Genomic DNA, 27,898 nt, shown 5'->3' with positions numbered 1-27,898 from the left:
GCTATTTTTGCCTCAATTTTTTTAATTCACTTTGAATTCCCAGTTTAGTGTAGAATCCTGCATTTATTTTTCCATATTGATGTTTGATGTTTATAACCTGCTTATAAGTAATCTGAAGCGCACACACAGCCATCTCTCAGCCCTCAGTGAATACTATCACCAGCAACCTACTTTTCTACCTTACCTTTTGTATCACTATACCCCACTCCCTATAGCATGTAAGCTCATTGAGCAGGGCCCTGAAATCACCCTGTTCCTGTGCGTCCTCAAATACGTGTCTGTTAGCCCACCCATTGTACAGCGCTGCGGAACTTGTTACCACTTTATAAATAATAATAATACGTACCGCCACTTGTCTGTGCGTGGTTGTGCATTGTTAGGACAATGTTACCTTATATCAGCAACGTAGAACTGGAAAGGAAGGGACGTGGTTTACATATCTATAGGTTAGTTAGGGTATGTGTGTATTGTGTGTATGTAGACACAGATGATGGCTCTTCGTAATAATTCTGAAAGCTGGATGATGTACGTCTTTCCAAGTGTAAGTATGCATCAGTTCCTACAAGTGCTTGTCAGCAACTTATCTGTGACTTATACCGCTCTCTATGAAATTAGATGAGATTAGTACAGGATTTGAGAAGGTCGCTGCTGAAAAGTAGATTAGCTCACAGATCATCTTGGCTCGGGAAAGATCCTTAGTAGACACAAAAATCTGAAATGCAATTAATTTGAAATTGGCATGGTTTACGAACAGAATCTTAATAGGGCTGAAAGGAAAGAATATTTTTCATGAGTGAAAAGTGTGCAAACCTGTAAAACCTTGCACAGGATTCCTGGAGGACATCTGTGTAATAAGTATATTCTGACATTCTAGGAGAATGTTCTAATTAAAAGTTGCATGCTGTGGAATTAAGAGAACACCATCAAGTCTCCTGGGATTGTCTCTGTGTGTTGCAATGTGATGTGAAAGGGATTCTTGATTGGTACTGGGAGCATGCCGTACCTGACCAAACATTGCTTTGCCCGTCAATGACAGCTGACATCATTGCAATGTGAACATTCTCTCGGGCAAAGCAGTGTGATTCTCGGTCAGGTGCACACGACTCCAGACTGAGAATCACTTAAATGGCAGCACACGGAGAAACTGCCGAAGGATTTGACAGTGTTCCTTTAAAAGAATGGCCACCCCTATACAATCCAGCCCTTTTCATGACGTCCTTCTCACTTTAATGAGCAAGACAACCACAAGGAACAGCTGCTCTGGTCATCAGCTATGGGAATCTAAAATGTTCCTAAGTGTGGTTATATCACAAAAAAAAAGGCAATGCATAATCAAGCTACATTTTAAGGAACAGTATAGAATACAAATGTGTATTCCTAATGCTATAGTGCAGGGGTGGCAACCTTCGGCACACCAGATGTTGTGGACTTCATCCCCCATAATGCTCTTACACCCATAATGCTGGCAAATCATCATGGGAAGTGTAGTCAAAAACATCTGGAGTGCCAAAGGTTGCCTATGCCTGATTATAGTTCCCTGGTAGCTGTTTTGGTGGCTAGTCTAGTGGCTGTCTGAGTTACCCCCACTAGAGGCATTTAAACCCTACAATAAAAACATTGACAAACATAGAGAATCCTGTGAGTGGACCAATTAGTAAACTCAAAGCGTTTTTTTGTTTGTTTGTTTTTTAAATAAAAAACAAGTTGTGGAGGGAGGCAGGAGGGAGGGTTGGAGGGAAGAGTTAGCTCTCTGACAAGCTTCAGTTGGCAGCTTACCAGCTGTGTCAGGCTAAAAATACAACCAGCATGAAGTACAGGATTCTCTATAAGAATTGTGTATTCCGTGCTGTCAGTACATCTAATAATATTTAAAATGAGTGATATATTTACTAATTGCCCATTGAAATACTCGTTCGTATTAGAAATAACATCTGCATGCGCATGGGTACCTCTACTGACTTTACTTAAAGTGCCGTTTAGTAGAGTAATCCCTAAAATAGCATTGCAAACTGAAACTCTAGTAGCCCAACATAACAGCCTCTCAAACACAGACAGACATGGATCACAGATGGCCCCACTGCCACCCGACACACACACAGACATGGATCACAGTCCCCTCTCTCAAACACAGAGACAATCGCACACTACAGACGGGGATCACAGACCCCTTTCTCAAACACTACAGACAGGAATCACAACCTCCCGCCTCCTTCTTTCCCACAAGGAGTGATCACAGACCCCACGTTCCAGTTGGTGCCTGTGCAGCTCATGCTTATGTGCCTCCTTTCTCCTCCATCACTCACAGCTAGCGGGTGGGGGAGGGGTTGTAAAAAGTTATGATTACAATTGGTATTTAAGCTTGCTATTGCAGCTGAAATACTGCTAATAATTGTAAAGCCATCCCTGCACAAGTGCACTAAACAGTGCTTTCAAAGCCAGGTGCACACCTACAGTACTGGGCTGTGAAGCACCGTTTAGTAGACAGGCACAGAAAGAGACAGAGGGATGGACAGACGGATATGTAGAGAGATACTGATTGCAAGTCTGCCTGTGTGTCCTCTCCTTGTCATGCCGGCTTCTAGTCTCCCTGCAGCTCGGATGTCCAGAGCGGTCATCTGCGTATGTTAAAATGTTGGTGATGGGGAGTGGAGGGTTGGTGGCAGACTTATAATGCAGAATACTGCAAGACTTTTACTTTATTTTTTAAGAAAACTATCCATATTTAAGAATTTGAATAAACCTATCAAATGCAATACAGGTTTTTTTTTCAGTGCCCTGGAGTGTCCCTTTAATTCTGAGTTCTGGTTGTTTTATTTTGCAGACAGTGGAATGTATGAAAACCCTGGCTGATGTTAAGGGAATCTTGAAGGAACTTTGCAGAGAGTTGCAGGATGAGAGACGAGGGATGAACGAGCTACAGCAGCAGTTTGCCAAAGCAAAGGCTGCCTGGGAAATGGAAAGGACGGAGCTCAAGGTCAGCTTAATGTCACATGAAGACTTTTGTTGTACACAGCTGGAATTTACTGGCTGCTAAATGCTGTACATCTAGGGAGCTACTCTCCTGCTATTTGACAACTACACACACAAGGGAATGTAAAAATAAAGATGGAAAGAGCATTAAAAAATAATTCTCTTATGGCCAATGTCAGATTGTCCCCATCACAATATGGTCTTAAGGGATCCTATCCAAAATAGCACAAACTAGACATTTAACGACTGCAGGGCATAAACAAGGTCAATCTATGCTGGCATCAAATCTTTAGGGACCTGGTTGTTACAATTAAGATCATTTATTTAGCACCACGATATTGCACTGTGCTGTTCTTCTGACACTAAATTGTATAATTTGGTCCTTAACGAGTTAAAAAGCAGAGACAAGTGAAAAGGAGGGCAGAAATAGAGGGGCTGTGAATCATAATGTACATAATGTAACAAGAGAATTAAAATTAGTCTGAAAAAGGAAAAATATGAGGGCTTGCGCTCAATAGAAATTCTCAATAAAGGGACAAGAAAAGTGTGCAAATCTCTATCTATATCTCCATTCCTAGAAGATTTTGCCATTTTCTGGAAGGCTCCGCTTTCAAATATAAAAGTAGATGGTGATTTTCGAAAAACTCTTTGAAATCGTGTTGTAATAACACTTTCTCCATGTAGGAATCAAATACATAAATATACCATCATTTATATAGATATAAAATAACTGATGAAATTCGTATCTTGTAAAACCTTGTGATACTGATCATTCCAAGATTCTGTTAGTCCAATAAAAAAAAAAAGGTATCACAGGATACTAATCGAATTGTTTATTTTATATCTACATTTCTGGGCTAATACAGCTACGATCTATACTCTAAAATAACTTTATATAGTGAGGATGTGTGGGTAGGGTAGGTTATTTTTCATTTTTTTTAGTATTTATTTAGTTTTGAATTATTATTATTTTTTTGTCCTGCTCCTAGGATAACACTTCTTTCTAAACGGTATTGAATATTATCATTTTAACATTTGTAGCATTACCATAACTAATTTAAACAAAGCTGAGTGCTCCGCGCTTTCCAAATTTCTAATTATGTGCAGAATATTTATCCATATTTATATCGGTCTAATCAGCAGGTGAGAATCTCATTTGTGATTTGGTACGTTTCATTAACACCTTTAGAAGCTGTGTAATGATGTGTTAGGAACGCGGGGAAAGCAAACCTCTTCTATTCAGTTCAATTGACTAATTATCAGGAATATGTATATCACTGTTCTATACAATCTGCTGCCGGAGTGTTTGTTTGCACAATAGTTTATTAAAAAGCATAGAATACAAAGAAGTGTAAATGAATAACTCGTGTATAAACAGGACACATACACAACACATCCAATATATGTAACACAGCTAGGTGGGGGTAGTATAGGAAGAAGCATGTATGTCTAACATTAAAGTGTTTCGAATCTGTTTTAGTTTATTCCTCCCTCTCCTAAAAATTATTCATAAATAAGATTTCCTCATCTTATCCCCTACCGAGCTGGTATACATAGAGCTGCACTCTCCATCGACTGAGACGAAGGATATGATCTCAGCCAATCCAGTAATTCCCTGTAGGGAAGAATTGGGGGATAGATATTTTTTAGATGAATGCATCACTAGGTCACAAACGTTGGTCCAGCAAAGATCATTTTACATTATTACTGTAGCTGTTTTGGTGCTTAGAATGTCTCTAACCTTTTTGTCAGGGATCCAAAACCTGTACATATAATTATTTTAGTGACACATTCTTCATATGTTCCTATTGTATTAGAGAAAGCAGGGTTGCTACAATAAACCACTTATTGTGGACAATTGCATTGGAATAGCAGAAATATAATTGGCTAAAAAAAACTTTAAACGTGTCCTCAGTAGCCATCAACAGGCCAGGATTTGAGGATAACATTGCAGGTGTGTTAATCAAAACAAACAACAAAATTGTCAGATCATGGTTCCCAAAAACAGATCTGAAGAACACTATTTCAGGTGTTCTGTAACTTTAAGCTGCAAATTTCAGCTGCTATAAATTATCGGACTGTCATTGTACTGTGACTAATTTAAGCAACATACACAAAATGCAGTTAATGCAACAGCGCATATACAAACACAAACACAGTTTAATATTTAACAAGGCTACTTAAAATCAGCTGTCTTAGCAAATGTGCTAAGATAGGTGATTTTAAGTAGCCTTGTTAAATGTCAAACTGTGTTTTGGTTTGTGTATGCGCTGTTCCTTTAACTGTAATTTGTAAGTGTTTTGGTCTTTACCGGCAGCACCACTGCTTAGAAATGCATGCTCTGGGTGTGCCCCCCATTTTTTTTTTTTCCGGTGTAATTTAAGCAACATATCTCTAACTGAAGTAAGGAAACATTCCATATCGGTATCAGCGGTCTGTGAACTTTGCATTGTACACATCAGCGTTCCTATGACTGCTACAATAAGATGATAATTCTCCAGGGTCCACTTAAATTCTTACTAACTGTAAATGCCTTTCATTGAGGAGTTTCATCCCTTGGGGGCTTTTTAAAATCTGCTTCTTTCCATTCATGTCATATCCTCGTTGCTTCTAATTTCTACCTACCAGATCTGATGGCTTGTGTTTTCCGTGCTTTTATCTCCCTAGTACTGCTTTCTGCCTCATTGTAAAGGGACACTATAGGCACCCAGACCACTTCATTTCATTGAAATGGTCTGGGTGCAGTCTCCTTGTCATTGTAGCTCTGCAGCTGCAAGCATTGCAGTGTCAGAGAATTTTAAGCCAAAAATAGTTGCGCTGGAAAATTGGCATAGCTGGAGATAAAAAGCTGCCAACACCGGGACAGTTTATAGACTGTGTACCTTAGGTTATACCAACTGAACCAGATTTTAAAACTTACAAAACACAGTTTAGCAGAAATCACAGTACTATTGTATAAGTCTCTTCCGTATCATGATTCGTATACTAGACAGTGGCAGAACTTAATAAAGGAACATTTCTTATGAACAAAATTAGTTACAGTGCATGCATATAAAAAAAATAGTTACAAACAAATTTTACATACACCAGCAAACAGATCAAACGAAAAGGGAGAACATTGACAGATATTTCTTATGCTCACTGTACTAGCAAACTACCAGTCTTTCTGTCCCAAGAGAGCTTGTAGTGAGGAAATGGAAATCCACTGCAAATTTGATGTGGCTCTGAAAATGGATTACAAAATTAAAGTTTTGTACAAGGTTTTATTCCCTTTTCTGCTAAGTCCGGCCCCCGTGCAGGAATTACAGTTTTATGAGGGCAATTAAAAATGAAAATGTACAATGCTATATACTTGTCTACAGATGATTTTGATTTCTTTGTAAGCAGGTCCGATCATTTCTGTGAAACCACACTATTTAGTATAAGGCCACACAACATTAATTTAATACTTAATGTCCCAAAACCAAAATAACATCTAAAATCCCTTCAAAACTTTAAGTGATATACTCTTCATTGAATGTAATATACATTCTAAGTGTTTTCTTATCTCATAAGCCTCCATAGTAGTAAATATATCTGGACCTCAGATCTGGACCAGTCGTAATATTTTTCTACACTGGTTTACAAACAGGAAAATAAACATGCCGTAATTGCTATACCATTTCAGGTATTTTTCAGACACCAACAAAATTTTAACTCATTGCTTTCCTGACCCAGTTCTCCTCATAGTTCTCTATTGAGTAACCATAGTTTGACAATGAAACAATGAATGCACGCGACATTCATTGAAAATAGTTTTACAAGGAACTTTGAGTCAAGCCCACTAAGAAATATAGTTAGCATAAACGTGATCTAGTAGCTATCACATTTCAGAATAGTTTTTGAGAAGAGGTGGCTGTGAACAGCCGTTGGGCAGAATGCATTATTAAAATGCACATCCAAAAAGGGATTCACATGTCATTGATACATTCTAGTTACTATGGCTCTTCAAACATTATTATGTGTGCCCTTGGCTACTGGCCAGCTGCATGGTCCGTGGAATCCCTTAATAAAGTCTTCTCTGTTCGATTTAATAATTGTATTTTATTGTATCTGGGAAAACCTAGCCATACTTTTTTATTATTATTTTTAATTTGATTAAATATATGTGGATTTCTAACATCTTGTTATCCAGAAATATAATAGCTATTTCAGATGTGAGAGAAAGCGGATATTCATCCACAAGGGCTGGAATCCAATAGCCAGTCATGAAATACTGGAGGCCAGAAAAATGATAGCCAATTCTCACGTAACATGACTTGACTGCCATTTCTGAAGTGAAAAGCTTCTGAAGCATTTCAAATATTTGAATGATGAAAAACCAGAAACACAGTAAACGTAAACCTTAGAAAGAGTAGGTAAATACATTAGATATTCTAGAATTCAGAACTTTAGGGATCCATTCATTCCAGAGGGAAAATAATCTATTGTTTTCCAGAATTTCAAATCTTATGCTACTATCCTGGCCTAAATATGACTTGACACTGCAAAGCTCACCTGGGAATCGATAGAGTACCAGGGTTCTAGAAGTAAAATGTGTGTAATATTTTATTCCCAAACCAAATTTTTACATGTTCAACCTTAAAATATTGTCACAATGACTGCACTCTTGCATTAAGTTTTTGAAATGTTTGTTTTTTCTTTATTTTGTGAAATTTGTCGCAGTAGAATTGACATGTTGTTGGGTTTTGTAGATGGATTCTGTGAAGCATGGTGCAGAGAGAACTTCTTCAGACCTTAAAGTTTCTCTGAAAAAGGAAAGAGAAGAACATCAACACCTTCTTGCGGAGTCCTACAGTGCTGTCATGGACCTCACCAAGCAACTGCAGGTCAGCGAAAAGAATTGGGCCCAGGAGAAGCAGGAATTGTTAGGACGCTTTCAAAATGAACGGAAACAGATGGAACAGCAAATAAAGGAGCTTCAGAATAAGCTTGCACGGGTAAGGAATCTCAAATAATGTGAATTGTTTTGTAGTTAGAGAGAGAGAGAGAGAGTGTGTGTGTGTGTGTGTGTGTGTTTTCTTTATTGTGGTTGACTGTAATAAGGTCAGACAGAGGAGTTTTGGAGGATATATTTTTGAATTATTAACTGTAATAATTTTTAAAAACGTTTTTCTTTTTAAACCTTTATCCGGTAGTTAATATCTCTGCGGAATAATTTCACCTTGTTCATGAGCTGGCTTTCTCTTATCTGAATATTGTTTTTCATCTCAAAATACATAACGCAGAGATATTAGCAGAAAACCTGTAGCATGGGCTGCCTATTTTATAATGCTTCATTGTCTACAGCTATCTTTTTCCAAGTTAACAATTTTTTAGGACCTTCTGTCTGGTCCCAGCTCTCAAAAAATATTGCTGTCAAATCCTATATTAGAAATGGCGGTCCCACAACGCACTGCATTATAAATAATTTATCTAGTCCTAATCCTTATACATTTAGCCATTTCCTAATTACATTGATTATCAAACTGTACCATTTCAATGAAAAGTCACTTAGGCTAATGTATTGGATTGTGCCCTCTCAAAAAGACAGTATCACTTGCAAACAGGCTAATCCCTACTTAGAAACACTTGTGGTTCCCCCATCTCTCTCAATTGCCGTGCTAGGACCGTTTTTCTACATAGCAATAACCTAATTGTGTCTGGATTACAGTTTTGAAGCACAGGCGTTGTTTCTAGAAAGCCCAGTTTATGCAAATCCCTCCATCGCCAGAGGCAAGAATGATTACAAAAACCCAGCACTGCTGGAAGTCCAATACTGTCAGTCTCCTGAGTGGAATAAATACTGCATGCTAATTCATAGGTAGCAGTGATTGGCAATGTACAATTAGCTCATCTAATACCACAGACATTGCAATAATTAAGGAATAAATCTGCAGACAGTAAACGTTAGTCTGCTCCCTCCTAATAACAAGCTGCATTATAGAATCATTTTGATTGTGTCTATTCACCAAGGACCCCTCTGAAAGACACTTGTGATTTTTGTAACCAGGGCCGGTGCAAGGATTTTTAGCTACATAGGCGAAGATGCATTTTGATCCAAATCCCTAACCGGTGGCTGGGGATTCGGATTTTTGCGCCCCCCCCTGCTTGGGCGCCCTAAGGCGGCCGCCTGGGCCGCCTTATGGACGCGCCGGCCCTGTTTGTAACCTGCCTTTTCCTCACACATGTCACATTAGTCAGGAATTAAACACATATTACAGGCACTGTTAGTGGTACTTTATCTGATGATTTGCATGTGATGGATAAAATATATTTCTTTTTTATTTTGGATTTTAAAGTTAATACTATTTCAGGGTACAAGGCCATTCTAATAGAATGCAGATTATATAATTAACATTATTATGCTTGATGTGCCAATATTTTCTGCAGTGCTGTACAGTGGTTCATTAACAAAAGGTGAAGACAGGACAATAACTAAAAATTAAAAGTGGAAAATGGGAGGGTGAGCGCTAGAGGGATGTGACATCAAATGTCATTAGAGAAAGTTACTATTGATCAGTGCTGATTGGTAATTAGACAGAGCTCCGCTTCTGCACTTGTTTCCACCATCAGTAATTCGAGCCTGGGGTCGTCCTCCTTATGAAAGATGCATGTTGTATGAGACACCAGCTAAAGTTGGTCTTCTCCATCAAAGCAACCTTTGATGAAGCAGACTAACTTTCACAATATTTTTCTACCAAAAAAAAAACATCCAACAAAAATGGATAACCATTGTTTAATTTATCGTGGATACACTTTTATTACTAAACCTCCCAGCATTTTGACGGGACAGTCCTGTATTTGGCCTCCCGCCGTCCCTAGTTTGCCTTCTGGTATCCTGCAAATGCAGACGCCAGAGTCCAAGTGTCTGTAAAGTCCAGCGCAAACTAAATAGATGTGTTAATGCTAAAAAAAACAGCTATTAGTGTGTGCTACTTTTAGTGAAGACTTCCAGCACGGTGGTGTACATGTTTCAGCATCACTAGTGACACCCCCTCTTGGCATACACCACCCCCCATCACCATTGTGGTTCTAAACCTCCTCAAGTAGGGAAATATGCTATATATCAGGTCTATCAATACCGATTTGGAGAATGGTCATTCATCTTTTTTCCTATAATAAATTAAATCAAATATAGATAAATATGTAAAATACACAATGCTACAATAGAATGTATCAATATACTTCAGCTTCTTCAGCTATTTCCAGGTAATGGAAGTCTGACACAATTTCATCCACGACACAGGTCTTGCATTGTTTCGGGTCAAAGCGTTGTGAACTAGCCTTTAGAACTCCCTCTGTGTTTTTAGAACTCCTGAGACAATATTGATCGCACTGGAAAAGGGATGTCAAAGGCTGTTTTGGCTTATAAGTATCAACGACACCACATCCAAACAAACAGCACTATATACAAATTATAACTTCATTCATATATATGAGCAATTAAATAAAATAAAAATGTATTTTAGAATTCATTTTTATTTTTAATATAAGGCTTTCTTAATCGCTACTTTTTAGTGGTTTAAAATATTACTTTGCTTGTGTATATATTTATATATCTCTATCTTACAGCATCGATGTTAGTTACAATTATTCCCCTGTTATTATATATATAAAAAAAAGTATTATGTTATTGTGTCATTAATGAAAACATTTAAAAATAATGTATCAATATATTGTTTTTATGAATTGCTGTGACGCAACTCACCCGATTGGCGCGGTGCTCTGGCATTCATTTAGAGTGAGTCCTGCACATGGCCCACCACTTTTGTATGAAAGGCCCAGCCACTCTAAGGTCCAGTAATACGAATGTTCCATGGTCTCTATTCATTGTCCTGCATTTTAGGGAAATCTAACGGGGTCTTGGTTTGCTTTTGTTTTTGTGCTCTGTCGACTGGCCCATTATCTTTCCTTTTTATTTTTTTTATGTCTCCAGAAAGAAGAGTCATGGGTGAAGAAACAATCAGAAAGCAGAAGCAGTTGTTGGAAAGAGGTGAGGTTTTGCTTTTGTTTTGTGAGTTTTACTTTACGTTCAACAAGTGGACAACAGAAAAAGATGTTCAATCACTGAGGTTTTTTTTTTTCTATTTATCTATTTACTACATTGAGATATATATATACACCAATTTTTACGGAATCATTGTTTGTTCTCTGTGTGTTAACATGACTTCCAGTAGTCCTGAAGATGGCTGTATAATACTAGAGTTCCCTGTCCAGGCATCCTCCTGTATTTATCCCTGATCATGCTTCTGGGGTCACAAAACAAAGTGCTCAAAAGATCATCATTCAAATACTAGTGCCTTCGCAATTCCATTTTCAGGCAATTTCTGCCAAGGCAGATTTACTTAAACAGTTGTCTGCATGGTTAGCTCTAGCTGGCCAGCCTGCAGACTGCCTGGCATAGCATGCAGTGGTTATAGCGTCAGGTGTCCCCTGGCACTATCCAATGTTAAACTGGTTACAGTTTGATACCTGGCTTTCTTGGGCTCCTGTGCTGCTACCAGTCTGAGCTGTTATGCTAAAGTGAAAGATCATACGGGTAGCTTGGTATGACAATGCAGCATCTCAGCTCCGACAGGAAGTAGTGTGGGCAGTCAGCAAAGCCAGGTAAGTGTCAAACCTTTTGTGAATGGATTGACAGCTTACGGTTGGACAGCATTTTAGTGTTAATGCACATAGGAGAACCCAAAGATGAAATGTGACAAAACACTATAATCAAATTGATGTGCTAGTCATTGAGCTTTTTAAAGAAAAGAAATGGCTAAACTAAGTCGAAACCTAGCTCCGTTTAGTTAAAAAAAAAAATATATATATATATATGTATATATATATATATTTGCCTGTCTATCGCAGATTATATCAAGAGGAAAAAACATTAAAAAATGTCCATGTTGTGATACTTCTCTTTCTACACTTGCGCCATGTGCTGGCAAAGCAGCATTTTACATCTCATTTACCCAGTTTTACCCAGAGCTACATGTGACCTGTCAATCAGTCACTCCCTATGAGTCTGTATACTGCTCATCCCAGGCATCTAGTGAACAAAATCCTGAACTTTGTGTGCAACCAGAGATAAGAGGAATTTGATAGTGACTTCCACCATATTTCAACCAGCTGCTGTATTGCATGCAGTGAAAGGAACTCTATATCTTTAGTCAGCTGTTGCCCAGTCACTTCTTCCAAAATGTTGGTTAACCCTTGCTGTATAACATGAACGGTTTTATGGGATATATATAGATCTTTCATAGAACAGTTTTAATGTAATCAAATGGACATTCCAGGAACCATTACCGCTCATGGTTACAGTGCTATGACTATGTCAACGTAAAAAGAGAGGATTACGAATGTAAGTTTGCCGATATAGCTATCAAGCACCGTAACCACTCCAGTAAGCTGTAATGGCTATGGTGTCTTGAGTTTCTTTTTTTAAAAAAAATATATACAAATTAAAGAAGAAAAAGAATTACAAGAAAGTCCTGCTCGGAAATCATGTCTAACAATCATTTGCTTGTTTTTAAAAAAAAGTTTCCTGTTAAGCTAACATTGCTATACTACAGATAAAATATATATTTATATAATTTAAAAAATTACCACTGATCCCATAGCCTCCTAGATTTGAAGGCCCCATGCTAAAACACCTTATGCTTAGGACATGTGTACCAACTAGTCCCACAGCCGTTGAGATAGTAGATTATATTTAAACTAAAATACGTTGTAGAAGGTGATAAGTCGCAATAGTTATTTTGCAATAGGTTTTAAAAATCCGGTAATGTGGTAAATAAGTGTCAAAGCCGGTAAAGAACAAATGGTCCAACCATCAAAGAGTCTAGGTGTGTGGGTTCTCCTCCCACTTAAATGCTGCCGTAGGTCCGGGTCCACATCCCTCAAAGCTCTGAGGAAGTGCTTTGCACAGCACGAAAAGTGTTGGCATCTCCCTCCTTTGTGCCCCCTCTGCACATTGTGTTCTAATGTATTTTTAATAGTTTGTATTCAATAGAGGACATCACTTAACCAACAAGACTGAGTCCAGTATTTTTCTCCTGCATGTGGACTCTGCTCTATGGAAGCATTTGCAATGGGTTTTAAGCTCAAAACATATCAGGTCTGTGTATCCACTTGCCTCTTAAATCTTTATAATTGCAGCTTATTAAGCTTATTAAAGTCTGAATGCCTTTGATGTATTAAAGGGTAATTTTCTTAATTAGAACTTCCTCCATTGTCAACATTTACAGAGACTGTCCTGAATCCAGCACTGTTATACTTACTTGATAGGGATAAGACATCTTTAAATTAGCCAGCATTCTACTTGAAGTTCTATAATGCATTGTTCCAGCTTATGAACCACAGACCGCTTGAAATATGCTGGTTTGCAGTGTAACTGCTTTCAGAACGTTGTCTTAGAAGTGGTCCTTACCACATAACCTCTAGTGAAAAGAAAGCACATTCAGGCTACTCAGAATGTCTTGAGTTGCCTTATAAAAGCTACCTTATTCTGAACATATCTTTTTTCACCTAGGCTCTGAATGATAACCTGCAGGACAAAGATATAGACTGTGACACAGATGCTAGCGGGACCAACTTAAAAAGGTAAACTGACACATGGTACCCAGTCTCTTCTTTACTAAACTCCGTTGGAGGCGAGCGGAAATTTATCTTTGAATGTCATTAGTTATATACTCACACTATTAACAAAATATTGCTATTAAAATTAAAGGGACATTATCGTCACCGAAACAACTTTAGCCTAATGAAGTCACTTTTGTGTATAGATCATGCCACTGCAATCTCACTGCTCAGTTCACGGCCATTTAGGAGTTAAATCACTTTTGTTTCTGTTTATGCAGCCCTAGCCATACCTCCCCTGGCTTTGACCGACACTGCGGCATGAAAACACAATTTGTTTTATTTTTAATCAGAAGTACCGTAACTTACTTTAAAAGTTTATCTTCTGCTCTGTAAATTGAAATAATAATGTAAATAAAAATGTAAATGAAACATAACTTACAGTAAAGGAAGTTTAAATAATAGATAACTCTTTACAGGAAGTGTTTAGGAGGACTGTGCAAGTCACATGCAGGCAGGTGTGCCTAGGGCTGTGTAAACAAAGTGATTTAACTCCTAAATGGCATAGAATTAAGCAGTAAGACTGCAGTGGCATGATCTATACACCCAAACTGCTTTATTAAACGAAAGTGGTTTGGGTGACTGTAGTGTCCCTTTAATAGTATTTAATTACTATTAATTTAATAGTTAGATTTAGGTTAGTCAATTAATAACTTGACTAACCTAAATCTAACTATTAGAACTATCATCTTAAATTTCTCAATTTTGCCCTTCCTCAGAACAAAATCTGTGTCGTCTATGTCAGAGTTTGAAAGCTTGCTGGATAGCTCACCTTATATTCCTGGGAACACATCCTCTGTCAAACAAGAGAACAACAAAGGGAGTAAAAATCTACTGACCATACCGCTACTCACCAACGGCTGCATTGACTCAGACTTTGACAAGAACCACTGTACGTACGGCAAGAAGGAAAATGAGGTATCTGAGCACCTTTTAAAGAATGGTCATGGTATCTCTTCTTGGGATTATTCAACAGTCAGGAGTGTAAAAAATGTGGAATCGGGACAAAAGCAGATACAGCGAAGCTACACTGCACCAGACAAGACCGGTATTCGAATATATTACAGCCCACCAGTTGTACGGAGGTTGGATATCCATTTGGTTCAAAACAAGGAAAAGCTTGTGGGAGAGCCTGGTTTCCTATTCACAATGGCAAAGCCTAAAGAACTTGAAAATTCTGATCAATTGTCTGGAAATACATATAATAATTGGCTATGTAATTTTTCCAATAAGCACAGGGATTTGTTGGACAATGATGTTGTAAAGGACTCCTCTCCATCAGTTCCCACATTTCCACCTTCACTAGGTGAATTTGAGATTTCAGGAAACATGAGTGATGACATGAAAGAGATAACAAATTGTGTTAGACAGGCAATTCGGTCGAGCTCTCTGGAAAGAAAACCTAAAAGTACATCAACTCAGACTGTTGAGCTCTCCGGTGTGGACATTCCAACAATTCAAATGGTTAGTATTGGCCTTCAAACAGATATTCCAAGAACAAGTCTTCATACAAAGAGCTGGTCAACAAGGGGATCTTCTCTGCTGTCTACAAGGAGCAAACACATTTCTACATCTTTGGATAAAGTCCATTCTCGCATTGAACGGCCATGCTGTTCACCCAAGTTTGGCTCCCCAAAGCTGCAGAGAAGGTCATCTTCAAAATTGGATGGTTCCAAAGACCGGAGTTTGTGGAACCTCCACCAAAGTCAAAAAAATGGCTCGGCATGGGCAAGATCTACCACAACACGTGATAGCCCTGTTTTAAGCACTATCAACGACGGGGCGTCTAGCCTTTTCAATGTAGTGGATCACGCTGGTAGCACAGAATCCTTGTGTAAAACTGGTCTGTCTGACAGCAAGAACAAAATAGATGCCTCTAAATATGGCATTGTGCAGGAGTTCTTTAGAAATGTCTGTGGTCGGTCAACGCAGAGCTCCAGCGTGGTGGCAGAAAAGAAGGAGTTGGAAGAAAATAGCAGAAAACCCGATAATCATGATCATTGCTCTTCTGCAGTCTGTCATACATCCCATAATGCATCTAAGTTACTGAATAAGAAGTCATCAAGGCAACATGCCATTGATGAGCAGAAACCCTCCGTTGCCAACCAAGGGAGCAAAGATGGAAACACAAAGGACATAGAACTAATTTCAACTGCTAATGAAGTAAGTGTTAAAACAAAATAATTTTGTTTTTTTTCTTGGGTGGTTGCAATTTACTTGGTGTTACCGCTTTTTTAAGACTTTTATAACGTAATACAGGCTGGGCATTATTTTTTCTTAATTGCTCCAAACACATAAATGCACACATCACATCTAACAGTAGTGTGTCTTTAATTTGCATTGATGGAAATATAGTCTTCTCTTCTGTGAATTTTCATCCTGACGTGTGTCTTGGTTATGTGCATATACTTCAAAGAATACAAACAGCATTTTAAGATGATAAAACACCACTACTAATTAATCTCGATGTAATCTGCAAGCTCCCATGGGGAGAGATCGTTCCCTGATGCTTATAATATATTGTTGCTAAGGACGTTTTTAAATCTCAAGGAAGAAAGACCTACATATAGGGAGTGCTGTTAAAAAGCATGTCATCCAAAGAAAATAAAGATTTTCATTAGCGTTGGCGAACAGAAGAAACAAGGGAAATTTTTTTTTTTTTTAGCATAATTTTCTAATCCTGATCAGTGCCAGTATTAACTAATGGGTTAGCTCCAAACTGATCATTTGAAAACCGAAATTGGCAGGTGTATCATTTAACCCTGTAATAGCAAATTGCAAATGTACAGGAGCAGAATACAACTCTGGGGGTTTTATGGCACACAAAAAAAAATCAGAAATTCCCCACAAGAATAAAACGTGCGTAAAAGAATACACGTTGCAAAAAATAAATAAATGTAACCAGCAGATTTGACAGATGTTGGTGATAAAATTGTGATTTTAGTTTGTGTTACTGCTATTTAATTTATCTATAATATAAAGTTTTGCAAATGTTTAGCTTGAAAGCAGTAATGCACTCCTTGTAATATATGTTTTATAACTTCCAAAAATGAATTGAAATCCTAGACAAATGAGACAGTCTAGCTATTTTCACCAATATTTTTATGATTATTAGTAGAAATTATATAGGTCCAACAGACTCTGCAGTGCCTTATAATTATTTTCGGTATGTCCATTACTTGTCAAATATCCCCATTTTATAACAAAGATGAGAGGTGAAGAAAGCCCTGTACAAACTAGCTTCCAATCTATTAGAAAGGGGTAAAACACACAAAAGAAATAACAGCATGAGGGGGAGAGTGGGGCAGGGATTGGTGTGTGGAAGAACCGAACAGTGGCAGTAGAGAGAATGAACTGGGCAGTGGAGGCGAGGGAACTGATGATGGTAAACTTTCCTAAAAAGATCTGTTTTCAGTGACTTCTTAAAGGACTGGAGGCGCTGGGAGAGTTTGATGGCACGGGGTAGCGAGTTCCAAAGGTACAGGGCAGCTCTTGAAAAATCCTGCATATGAGAGATTGCAGTGCAAGAACGAGCAGATGTCAGAAATAGGTACATTTCAGATTGAAGGGTGTATTTGTTGATTAAAGGGGAAATATAATGAGGTGCGGAGATAGTTAGGGCTAAGGTTAGGCTTAGCAGTTTGAATTGGATCCTGAAAGCCAATGTAGTGATTGGCAAGAGGGTGAGGTGTGGGTGTAGTGGAGAGTCAGGAAGATGAGCCTGGCTGCAGCTTTCATTACAGACTGAAGAGAGGGACATTGTGGGTATTTGAAAGGCCGATGAGTAGGGAGTTGCAATAGTCAAGCATGGAAATCATGATGAGTGCATGAACAAGTGCTTTAGTTGTATCTTGAGTCAGAAAAGGGCGCATTCGGGATATATCTTTAAAGGAACACTATAGTCACCTAAATTACTTTAGCTAAATAAAGCAGTTTTAGTGTATAGATCATTCCCCTGCAATTTCACTGCTCAATTCACTGTCATTTAGGAGTTAAATCACTTTGTTTCTGTTTATGCAGCCCTAGCCACACCTCCCCTGGCTATGATTGACAGAGCCTGCATGAAAAAAAACAACTGGTTTCACTTTCAAACAGATGTAATTTACCTTAAATAATTGTATCTCAATCTCTAAATTGAACTTTAATCACATACAGGAGGCTCTTGCAGGGTCTAGCAAGCTATTAACATAGCAGGGGATAAGAAAATCTTAATTAAACAGAACTTTCAATAAAGAAAGCCTAAATAGGGCTCTCTTTACAGGAAGTGTTTATGGTAGGCTGTGCAAGTCACATGCAGGGAGGTGTGACTAGGGTTCATAAACAAAGGGATTTAACTCCTAAATGGCAGAGGATTGAGCAGTGAGGCTGCAGGGGCATGTTCTATACACCAAAACTGCTTCATTAAGCTAAAGTTGTTCAGGTGACTATAGTGTCCCTTTAAGGTGAATATGGAGATGGTGTAGGCAGTGTTGGTGTAATAGTTGTCCCATTGACGTGCAGGTAGATTGATGGAGGAGGACTATTTGAGTGGGGAAAGATTTGTAAAGTTTTAGAAAAAATGAAGACATCCAGTTAGAGATGGAAGAGAGGCAGTTTGTGATGCATTCCAGGAGGGGATGGGGGGTGTCTCCTTATATATTATTGGGAGCAGAACATTTTAACAATAAAATATTGATACAATTAGAGATAGTTTGATTATAGTCTCTATTAGTAATAACTGGACATCACTTCTAGATATACACTATCGTGAACAAAAATATATAATAAATAACGTGAAAAAATGAAGAGTGAATAAATGTGAATTAAAATAGGAGGTAATCCCTATAAAGAGTACTAAGCTTGATACACATAAGACAAGTTACTCTGTATCTAAATTTAAGTTTCAAGATAGCCAGCAACATGTATTAGATAGACAATATAGCTAAAGCAAATCCTCTTAACCCTCCCCCCCATATATGTAGATCACACTGCTTCAAGGCAGTCCCCCTAGATCTAGCCTAAAAATATTCTCACTATCAGCATTCCATTGGTCTCAAAGTATAGGGTTCCTCCTAACAATATTAAAAATTGGCATCAGCTTGACGTGCAAGAGCAGCAAGTACCTCGGCTCAGGTCTGGCTTTTTATGGGGGAAAGGGGCTATCGTTTCAATGCCACCTTCCTATAACCAGCCAATCCGGGGATTAGGACTCCTCCCTCTTTGAAGACTGCAGGATATGAGAAAATTTAAGCTGCATAAAAATAAAGGAAGGAGCTACGAGGTCCAACCACCCTAGCCCTAAATAGAATACAAGGCAACAATACCTAAGCTAACATCATTGCTCAGTGGGCCTTTGAGAGCAAAATCTTACGGACTCTATGTAATGATCCCCTTATGTGTGCTAATGAATAACATAAGAAATACCATCCTGTTTTGAGATGCATTCTGTGAATATTGCAATGTGGACGCTCTTAATCTCTAATATCCTATATCTGTATCACTCTCTACCTATTGACAAAAAAAAACAATAAACAAATATTGACAAAAAAATGAAGGAAGGAGGAGAAAGGCGTTACCAGGTTTAATCAATCGGCAAACACATATATATCTATAGTTTTAAAACCCCTCCTTCTCTCCAACAGGAGAGAGAAGAAGCCCTTTCAGGGTTAGTAAGTTTAACCCCTTCTTTAGTAGGACATCTGAGCCGAGGTTATGAATCAATAAAGACTTATCTTACATATATATGTATATATTGTATCAAGTGAGCACTTCAATACAGTCACACGATCAATTCATACAACGTGTGGATTTATTTATCCAATTATGCAGGACCAAATCTATTACTTGATTGCTATGTCGTGTCACTGCCATGAATTGAAAAGGCTAAAAAAGAACATTATCCAATAATCTGATGTAAGTAAACCCTTGGTAATTATACTTCAAGACTTTAAAGTCTTTAGAACAGGGAGGAAACAATTAGAAAGAAATGCAATCTCCCTTATTTCATATATTTACAAATGGGTGTTAATTCACTAAGCTTCTTATTGTGGTAAGGACAGAAAGCTATTAGTGATAGGTTTTACCATTCACTAAGAGAAAATAATAAACTCCATATATTCAATAGATTGGGAACTCATATAGTTCAAACCATATGTGTCTAAGCAGTATACCACCCAGTATTCATAGGAAAATTGATTTTTGGTACGGTAAAATAAGATGGAGAACATAACTTTATTGCTATCTAGTGTCACCCATGAATGAATAGGCTAAAATAAAGAACATTATCCAATAATTTGATGTAAGTAAACCATTAGTAATTATACTTAAATATATTAAAGTCTTTGAAACAGGGAGGAAACAATTAGGTAGAAAATACAATCTCCCTTATTTCATATGTTTACAAATGGGGCTTATTCACCAAACTTTTTATTGTGATAAGGACAGATAGCTATTAGTGAATGCTGCTGCCAGGCTGATCTTTCTCTCCTGTCTCTCCTCTCGCACCTCACCCCTCTGTCAATCCTTACACTGGCTCCCTGTCCCCTACAGGTTTAATTTAAAATAGTAACCCTTACCTTTAAAGCTCTAACGAGTCTAATCAACTCTAGCCCCTCTTACCTTTCTTCACTGATTCATAGGTATGCCCCCTCTCGGTCTCTCCGCTCTACTGGTGACCTCCTCCTATCTGATCCGCGCACCCTTACTGCAAATTTCCCGCCTCCAAGACTTCCCACGGGCGGCTCCGTTCCCTTGGAACAGCCTGCCTCCCCCTGTCAGACTCTCACATAGTCTTCAATCCTTTAAGAAGTCCATCAAAACCCATCTTTTCTGGATTGCTTATGGCCTCCAAGAGAAACTTCTATCTCTCAAACCTTCCTCTCGCTCTCTCTCCTCTAGGGCCACACTCCACTCTCACCTCCAGTTCTGGTACTTTCCCACCATGTCTATTTGCTGTCTCTCTCAATACCCTTCCTATTGTGTTTTTATACCCCACCTCCTCTAGATTGTAAGCTTGTTTGAGCAGGGTCATCAACTACCTATTGTTCCTGTTACATTTTGTTATTGTCTCATTTGGTAAATTCCCCTTTTATTGTAAAGCGCTGCGGAATAAGCTGGCGCTATATAAATACCAATAATAACAATAAGTTCACCATTTGCTCCATATATTCCATGGACAATGAACTCATATAGTTCAGTAGTAGAAGTAGTATCCTTCCCAGTATTCATAGGAAAAATAGATTTATTGATAGAAAAATATGACAGCTTGATTAAAAGTTCTTATTCCACAGAGTGATCATGATTAATTAAGTGATTGTCTTTCATTGCCATATAGATCAAGTGAACCTGACCAGGAACATAGCTATCATTTTAGCTCAAGATTTAATAGTTGCAGTGGGGGGGGGGGTTGTAATTTAGACCTAGTTTGTTTTCCTGGCACTATAATGGTCCTTTAAGTTTATAGATCCATATAAAACGTACCTAAAAGTTTGCCAATAATTTCCTGTGACCGATTTGTTATAAGGTAGCCCCGTACTAAGTAACCGGTAGAACTGGAGTAACAGTAGGTCACCAAATGTATGCTTGTTGGTAATATAGAATATTGATACACTTTGCAGAGACAGGATACATAGAATTATAGCCATGGTATACCTAAAAATGTTAACTAAACAATTTATGTAATCTACAAGCAAGGGGATCAACCTTAATTTTTTTTTTTTTTTTTTAAATTCCTCACATTCATGATCTCTGATATTCTCTTCCTGATTGACAACTGTTTGTTTAACATTGTGTGATGTTGCAAAATGACAATCCAAGATGTTTTGACATCTCACACTGTCTTTCTCATTCTACCTGCAGGATAATGCCTGTAGCTGTAGCTCACAGCCCGTCACTTCCTGCTTCTCTAGATCGTCCCGACCACACGCACGCCATGCCCATTTCAAGTGCCAACTCCATTCAGATCCGAGCCCACAAGAAGAAAAAACAGGTCCACTCTCCAACTGAGAAGAGCCGGGCATGTCTTTGTTTCCTTCAGGACATTAATGTAGCTGATGCTCTAATACAGAAATATCCGTTCCTTTCAATACTGCCAATAACCTGACACCTTCGCCGAGTATCATATAAAAGGTTTATAGGGGTTGATAACACTACAAATTCCTATGTGCGTATGTGTTATGTACTATAAATCTCGATCTGTAATTTGTGTGTGTGTGTGTATGTGTGCAAAATTATTATTTATAATCTTGCACAGATACAAATATTTCACTTTATCAGTTTACTAGCACTTATCCCTTTCGCACTGTGTGATGATATAGATGTTTATATATGTTCTTTAGTTCATTTATTCAGGGGTGTCTGTCGTACATAACATCTGGTCCAATGGAAATGCAAATTAAATATTTCGTTGTCTGTAGCAATGTTTTATACAAACCTACTAAATGAAAACCATCAGTAGAAATTCTAGAATATCGCAATATTTACATGTTTTTTGCGGAGATTCACACGTTGCCAGTGAGCAGCGCATGTACCCAAAGCCATACACCTGGATGTACATCGGAAGGTTTTGTGTGACTAAACTGGGTACAACAATGTTTATTTATGTTTGTTTTTCTTTCGTTTGCCAACTGCATAGCAGTTACACGTATTGTACCCCTTGTTAGTTCATTATTTAGCACAAAAAAAAATCTCAAAAGACTTGATCAACACAATCTCAGAACAGTAATGCTTTATTTATTTAATAAAAAGAGCCCGTGGAGGTTCATATTAATATTTTATTATTTTATTAGTATTTTAGTTGGTTTTGTTATCGTTTTCCTCTTCAAAGCTAAAATGGGTGCAAAACATAGAATTCCGGTGTTTTCAGCCATTTTAAACTGTCTATATGTTAATAAAGAGAGCTGTAATTAGGGCTAACACAGGAAATTTTTTTGAATTGGTAGTGGGAGGACTGAAAATCTCCGATTGCCATTGGCTGAGACCTCTGATGTCACCCTTGAAATAAAGGCTTCTGGGAATATTGTCTTTTACATTGGATTTTGTCTAAAAAAATAATCAAAAGGCCAGAAGTCAATCCTGTTGGCTGTGGGGAGATATTCTGTAAATAGGAATATTTAGCTGAGTAGAAAAATCTTCTCTGTATATATTGTGTATATACATATAAAATGTTCCCGCTAAGAGAGTACGTTTTTTTTTTGTTCCATTGTGAAATGCACTGTTTTTTGTTTTTCTTACAATCGTGTGTTATTATATTTTATTTTATTTTTTTAGACATTTTGTAGAATTTGTTTGAAATTGTTTTTATTTCTAATGTGCATATTTCTAGCAGTGTGTAAAGAAAAAAAAAATATAGCACACATCTAATTTCATGTTTGGAATATTGGGGTGAGCGAAATCTTATTCATTACACTACTGACTCTTTAACGCAATTATTCTCAATAATGTTCTTTTATGGTAAAATAAATACACATCCTCTTTACTCTTCTAATTTGGAACTATTATAACCGGTTTCAGCAGATCTTTAACAATTAATATTCCATCTGAATATGATATGAATCCTCTTACAAACATGCCCTACTCACACAGGCCACACATATATACACTTACCTCTCCATCACATGCATAGTACACATTCTTTAAACATTGTAGGCTTGTAAGAAGAGACTTGCCTGATATCTACCCTTTTGTGGTTCAATATGGCAGACAGAATGTGGGTTAGACTGTAGTCTCCTGTTAGTCTGGATTTTTATTTCCTAAAAAGGTTGGGTTTTCATCTTAGTAACTCCCATAGGGTGTGTTTGTGGTTCCTCTGATTTCCCTATGAGAGGAAAGAATCTACGATTGAAATATTCATTTAGTTTGTGGCTTAAATCCAAACACATGGGCAATGTTAGTAATTTAATCATATGTGCTTTGATGATAAATCGTACTATTTACCATTACGTTCCTTTTATTAATTATCATTAATTATTAGACCACATTCCCTCTCTGGAATATAATTCTAGCTCTCCAAAAAGATGCACACTTTGCACTTCCCTTCCCTGTCAGCCACATGCAGCCTACATTCCCACTCCCCTTTTATCTATCTGTCCCTTACATTGTCAATCCCCTATTCTTGATCAGCCACATGCTGCACACATTCCCACTCCCCTATTTTCTATCGGTCCCTTACATTGCCACTCCCCTATTCTTGATCAGCCACATGCCGCACACATTCCCACTCCCCTATTTTCTATCGGTCCCTTACATTGCCACTCCCCTATTCTTGATCAGCCACATGCCGCACACATTCCCTCTCCCCTATTCTCTATACTGCCTTTATGCTCCCCTGCTCTCAATCTGTCACATCTAGCACACATTTCAACTACCTCATTCTCTGTCCATCACATACAGCATACATTCTCACAACTGTATGCTCTATCTGCTCCATACATTCCCACTCCCCTTTTCTGTCAGCCACATGCAGCATACATTCCCACTCCCCTATTCTCTACCCATCACATTCACCATACGTTCCCCCTCCTCCACATACACCATATTTTCCCACTACCCTATTCTCTGTCAGCCACATGCAACAAAAATTCCCACTCCCCTATTCTTTATCCGCCAAATACACCATACATTACCACCCTCTTATTCTCTATCCGTCGCATACACCATACATTCTCACTCCCCTATTCTCAATCCATCACCTACACCATACATTCTCACTCCCCTATTCTCTATCCGTCGCATACACCATACATTCCCACTCCCCCACATACATCATACATTCCCACTCCCCTATTCTCTATTCGTCACATACACCATACATTCCCACTCCCCCTATTCTCTACCAGTCACATACACCATACATTCCCACCCCCCCTATTCTTTATCCGTCGCATACAGCATACATTCCCACTCCCCTATTCTCCATCCGTCACATACACCATACAGTCCCACTATCCTATTCTCCATCCGTCGCATACACCATACATTCCCACTCCCCTATTCTCCATCCGTCACATACACCATACAGTCCCACTATCCTATTCTCCATCCGTCGCATACACCATACATTCCCACTCCCCTATTCTCTATCCATCGCATACACCATACATTCCCACTCCCCTATTCTCCATCCGTTGCATACACCATACATTTCCACTCCCCTTTTCTCTATCCCTTGCATACACCATACATTCCCACTCCCCTATTCTCTATCCCTTGCATACACCATACATTCCTACTCCCCTATTCTCCATCCGTTGCATACACCATACATTTCCACTCCCCTTTTCTCTATCCCTTGCATACACCATACATTCCCACTCCCCTATTCTCTATCCCTTGCATACACCATACATTCCTACTCCCCCTATTCTCTACCAGTCACATACACCATACATTCCCACTCCCCTATTCTCTATCCCTTGCATACACCATACATTCCCACTCCGCTATTCTCTATCCCTTGCATACACCATACATTCCCACCCCCCTATTCTTTATCCGTCGCATACACCATACATTCCCACTCCCCTATTCTCCATCCGTTGCATACACCATACATATCAACTCCCCTTTTCTCTATCCCTTGCATACACCATGCATTCCCACTCCCTATTCTCTATCCCTTGCATACACCATACATTCCCACTCCCCTATTCTCCATCCGTTGCATACACCATACATTTCCACTCCCCTTTTCTCTATCCCTTGCATACACCATACATTCCCACTCCCCTATTCTCTATCCCTTGCATACACCATACATTCCTACTCCCCTATTCTCCATCCGTTGCATACACCATACATTCCCAATTGTCTTCCCCACAGCATCTCACAGCATATTCTACTACTAAAAGTCACATAAACCATAAATCCCTCCTCCTCTGCACTGTTTAATTCTTACACCATGCATTCCCACTCCTTTTCCACATTGGCCACTTACAGCACATTTCTATTCCTCTTCAATATTAGACACACTTAGCAAACACTGCTTCTTCTATTCTCTTTATTGCTTTCGAACAGAACACATTCTCATTCTTTGACCCACTGCTTTCTAAATCACTAACTTCCACTCCTCGTCGTTATTACCCGCTACAAAAGACATGCTGTTCTTCTACATTGCCATTTACTATATCTTACCCTCATTGCTTATTCTTTCCACAGGTAGCTGTTTAACACCAGTACACATTACCACTTACTCACCACATTTCCTGCTATGTACCATGTACCCATATTTTTTCCTGCAGCTCACATTTCACTTCTCTTCTCTATTGACTACATACGGCACATATTCCTACTCTATATCACCATTGCCAACTCAAAGGACAACTGTCATATCAAAACTATTTCTTAAAGGAACACTATAGCGTTAGGAACACAAACCTGTATTCCTAACGCTGAAGGGTCCCTCTCCCATGCTCTACAAAGTCCCCCCTTCGGGGGACAATCCTGTAACAGAGTTGTTCTCAGTCAATGCAGAGGAAGTGACTCTAGTGTCCATCAGACTGACAACCACCGGAGGTGGACCTTCTAAAAAATTTTTTTTTTAAATCTGCATTGTTCTACATTCCAGAGTTAAAAGGACAGGAACACTGCACCCAGACCACTTAGTCGAGACGAAGTGGTCTTGGTGACTATAGTGTCCTTTTAATATAATAATTATTTCATCAGGTTTTGAAAGCAAATAGTTTTTTTGGTTAAATTAAGTAATGTAAAAATAAATAGATGATAAAAACTATTTCCTACCTTTAGTATATGACCGGATCCTTCAGCCATATACATTCACCTTGGGTTTTTAAACACTGACAGTTTCTATGGTCTTTCCTGTTTCTGTGCGTAGAGTGACCCAAGGTGTTTATAGCTGAAGAATCCTTTCATATACTAAATGTAGGGATGAGTTTTCCTCATATTTTACATATACGTTATTTAAAATAATTCTATTAAATTTCAAAACTCGATGAAAGGATTAATATATTTTTTTTTTTTTAAAGTTTGAGTTGACCGTTGTCATCTAATAAAGCATTTCATCTTGTTGTCTACTGCATCTTACAGCGCACATTTCAAATAGATTAGTGGATGAAAAACAAAACAAATGGTCAATGAACGGCAATTAATTAATAAACAAAACCGGCTTTGGAAGCTGAGTCAGACCGCTATGATTGGATGGCTTGTAAGTCAACCAATGAGAGCACTCTGAGAGGCAAGTCTCCCTTCTCTCGAGATTTGCGCGGGAATATAGTAGCATGTTCACCCCTTATTCATTTTACATAGCCCCTCCCAACTACCTGTCACTGGGGGCAACATTGGGATGTGTACATTCTCCTCCTCTCCCCCATTATTCACTTACAATGCATGCTCAGAGTACTCTAAAACTTGCTTACTGCACACATTCTACATGTAACTACATACTTTCACCCGTTCTATTGCTCACACAATTACCCACTTCTCTTTCCCAGTGTCCAGTAAGAATGCATATTCCCATTTTTCATAATTCCTAGTTTGTAGCACACATTTCCACGTATCTAAAACTTTGTTCTTTCAGTCATTTCAAAACTCCCCACACAGCTTGCTTTGTTGTTCCTTTACATCGTCCATCTTCACTCCTATTATGCATTTCACCAATTACAGCATCCGTATTCACTCCTCTCTCTTACCGTACACTGAGGGAACACATTCTCTATCCACCTTTGCTTTGCCTGTCTACAGCCCATTCGTAGCACACATATATCCATTCCTCTTCCTGGGCACATTCACACTTTATCCCTCACAGCCTGCTTACAGCTCATATACCCCCATCTCGGCATCATTGCTCACTTACAACACCCGATCTAACTCCTTACATCATATAGCATACAATACATTAGGGGTAGCCAAAAAGCAGACTACCCCCCCCCCCCCTTCAACTTCAACTTCCATGATGCTTTGCAGGTCTTTAGATTAACAAAGCCTCGTGGAATCTGTAGTTTTAAAACATCTGGGGATCTACCTTTTGGGCACTCCTGCTATACATGGTTGCACTCAATTTCTTCATCAGACACTGCCTCTATTCCTACAACTCTTCTTATAAACTCTTTGATGACGTTTTGCCCTCCTTACTACATCCCACATTCTTATTCTGTGTGTCTGTTGTTGCACACACTGCTTATAAAGACTTCCCTAAACGCCATAATAGTGTTCTCTGGTCATACTGTACGTTACTTTTTGGCCCACTAACGCACACACTGCCATTCTTATTGTAGTCCTTGTCCATGCAGAACACACTGCCTTTTTGTTGAATATATTTCTTATACACAAGACGGAGACATTTAATCCCATC

The 27,898-nt window shown here is 38.5% G+C and overlaps 1 protein-coding gene across 2 annotated transcripts in view; it reads left to right on the top strand.

Moving 5' to 3' along the window:
* Positions 1-22,767, top strand: part of MTCL2 (microtubule crosslinking factor 2) — a 110,462-nt gene extending 87,695 nt beyond the window's left edge. For both annotated transcript variants that reach the window (XM_063455777.1, XM_063455776.1), the window contains exons 10-15: positions 2,822-2,974; positions 7,704-7,949; positions 10,928-10,984; positions 13,508-13,578; positions 14,334-15,777; positions 21,451-22,767. In XM_063455777.1, the coding sequence (XP_063311847.1) occupies positions 2,822-2,974; positions 7,704-7,949; positions 10,928-10,984; positions 13,508-13,578; positions 14,334-15,777; positions 21,451-21,597 (2,118 nt within the window). In that variant the 3' untranslated portion in view covers positions 21,598-22,767. The remainder of the gene's footprint in view (positions 1-2,821; positions 2,975-7,703; positions 7,950-10,927; positions 10,985-13,507; positions 13,579-14,333; positions 15,778-21,450) is intronic.
* The last annotated feature ends 5,131 nt before the right edge of the window (positions 22,768-27,898 follow it).

The sequence above is a fragment of the Pelobates fuscus genome, chromosome 5, assembly GCF_036172605.1.
Source record: "Pelobates fuscus isolate aPelFus1 chromosome 5, aPelFus1.pri, whole genome shotgun sequence".
Lineage (NCBI taxonomy): Eukaryota > Metazoa > Chordata > Amphibia > Anura > Pelobatidae > Pelobates > Pelobates fuscus.
Note: the sequence above shows the minus strand (reverse complement) of the source record. Positions and strands in the feature narration are given on the sequence as shown.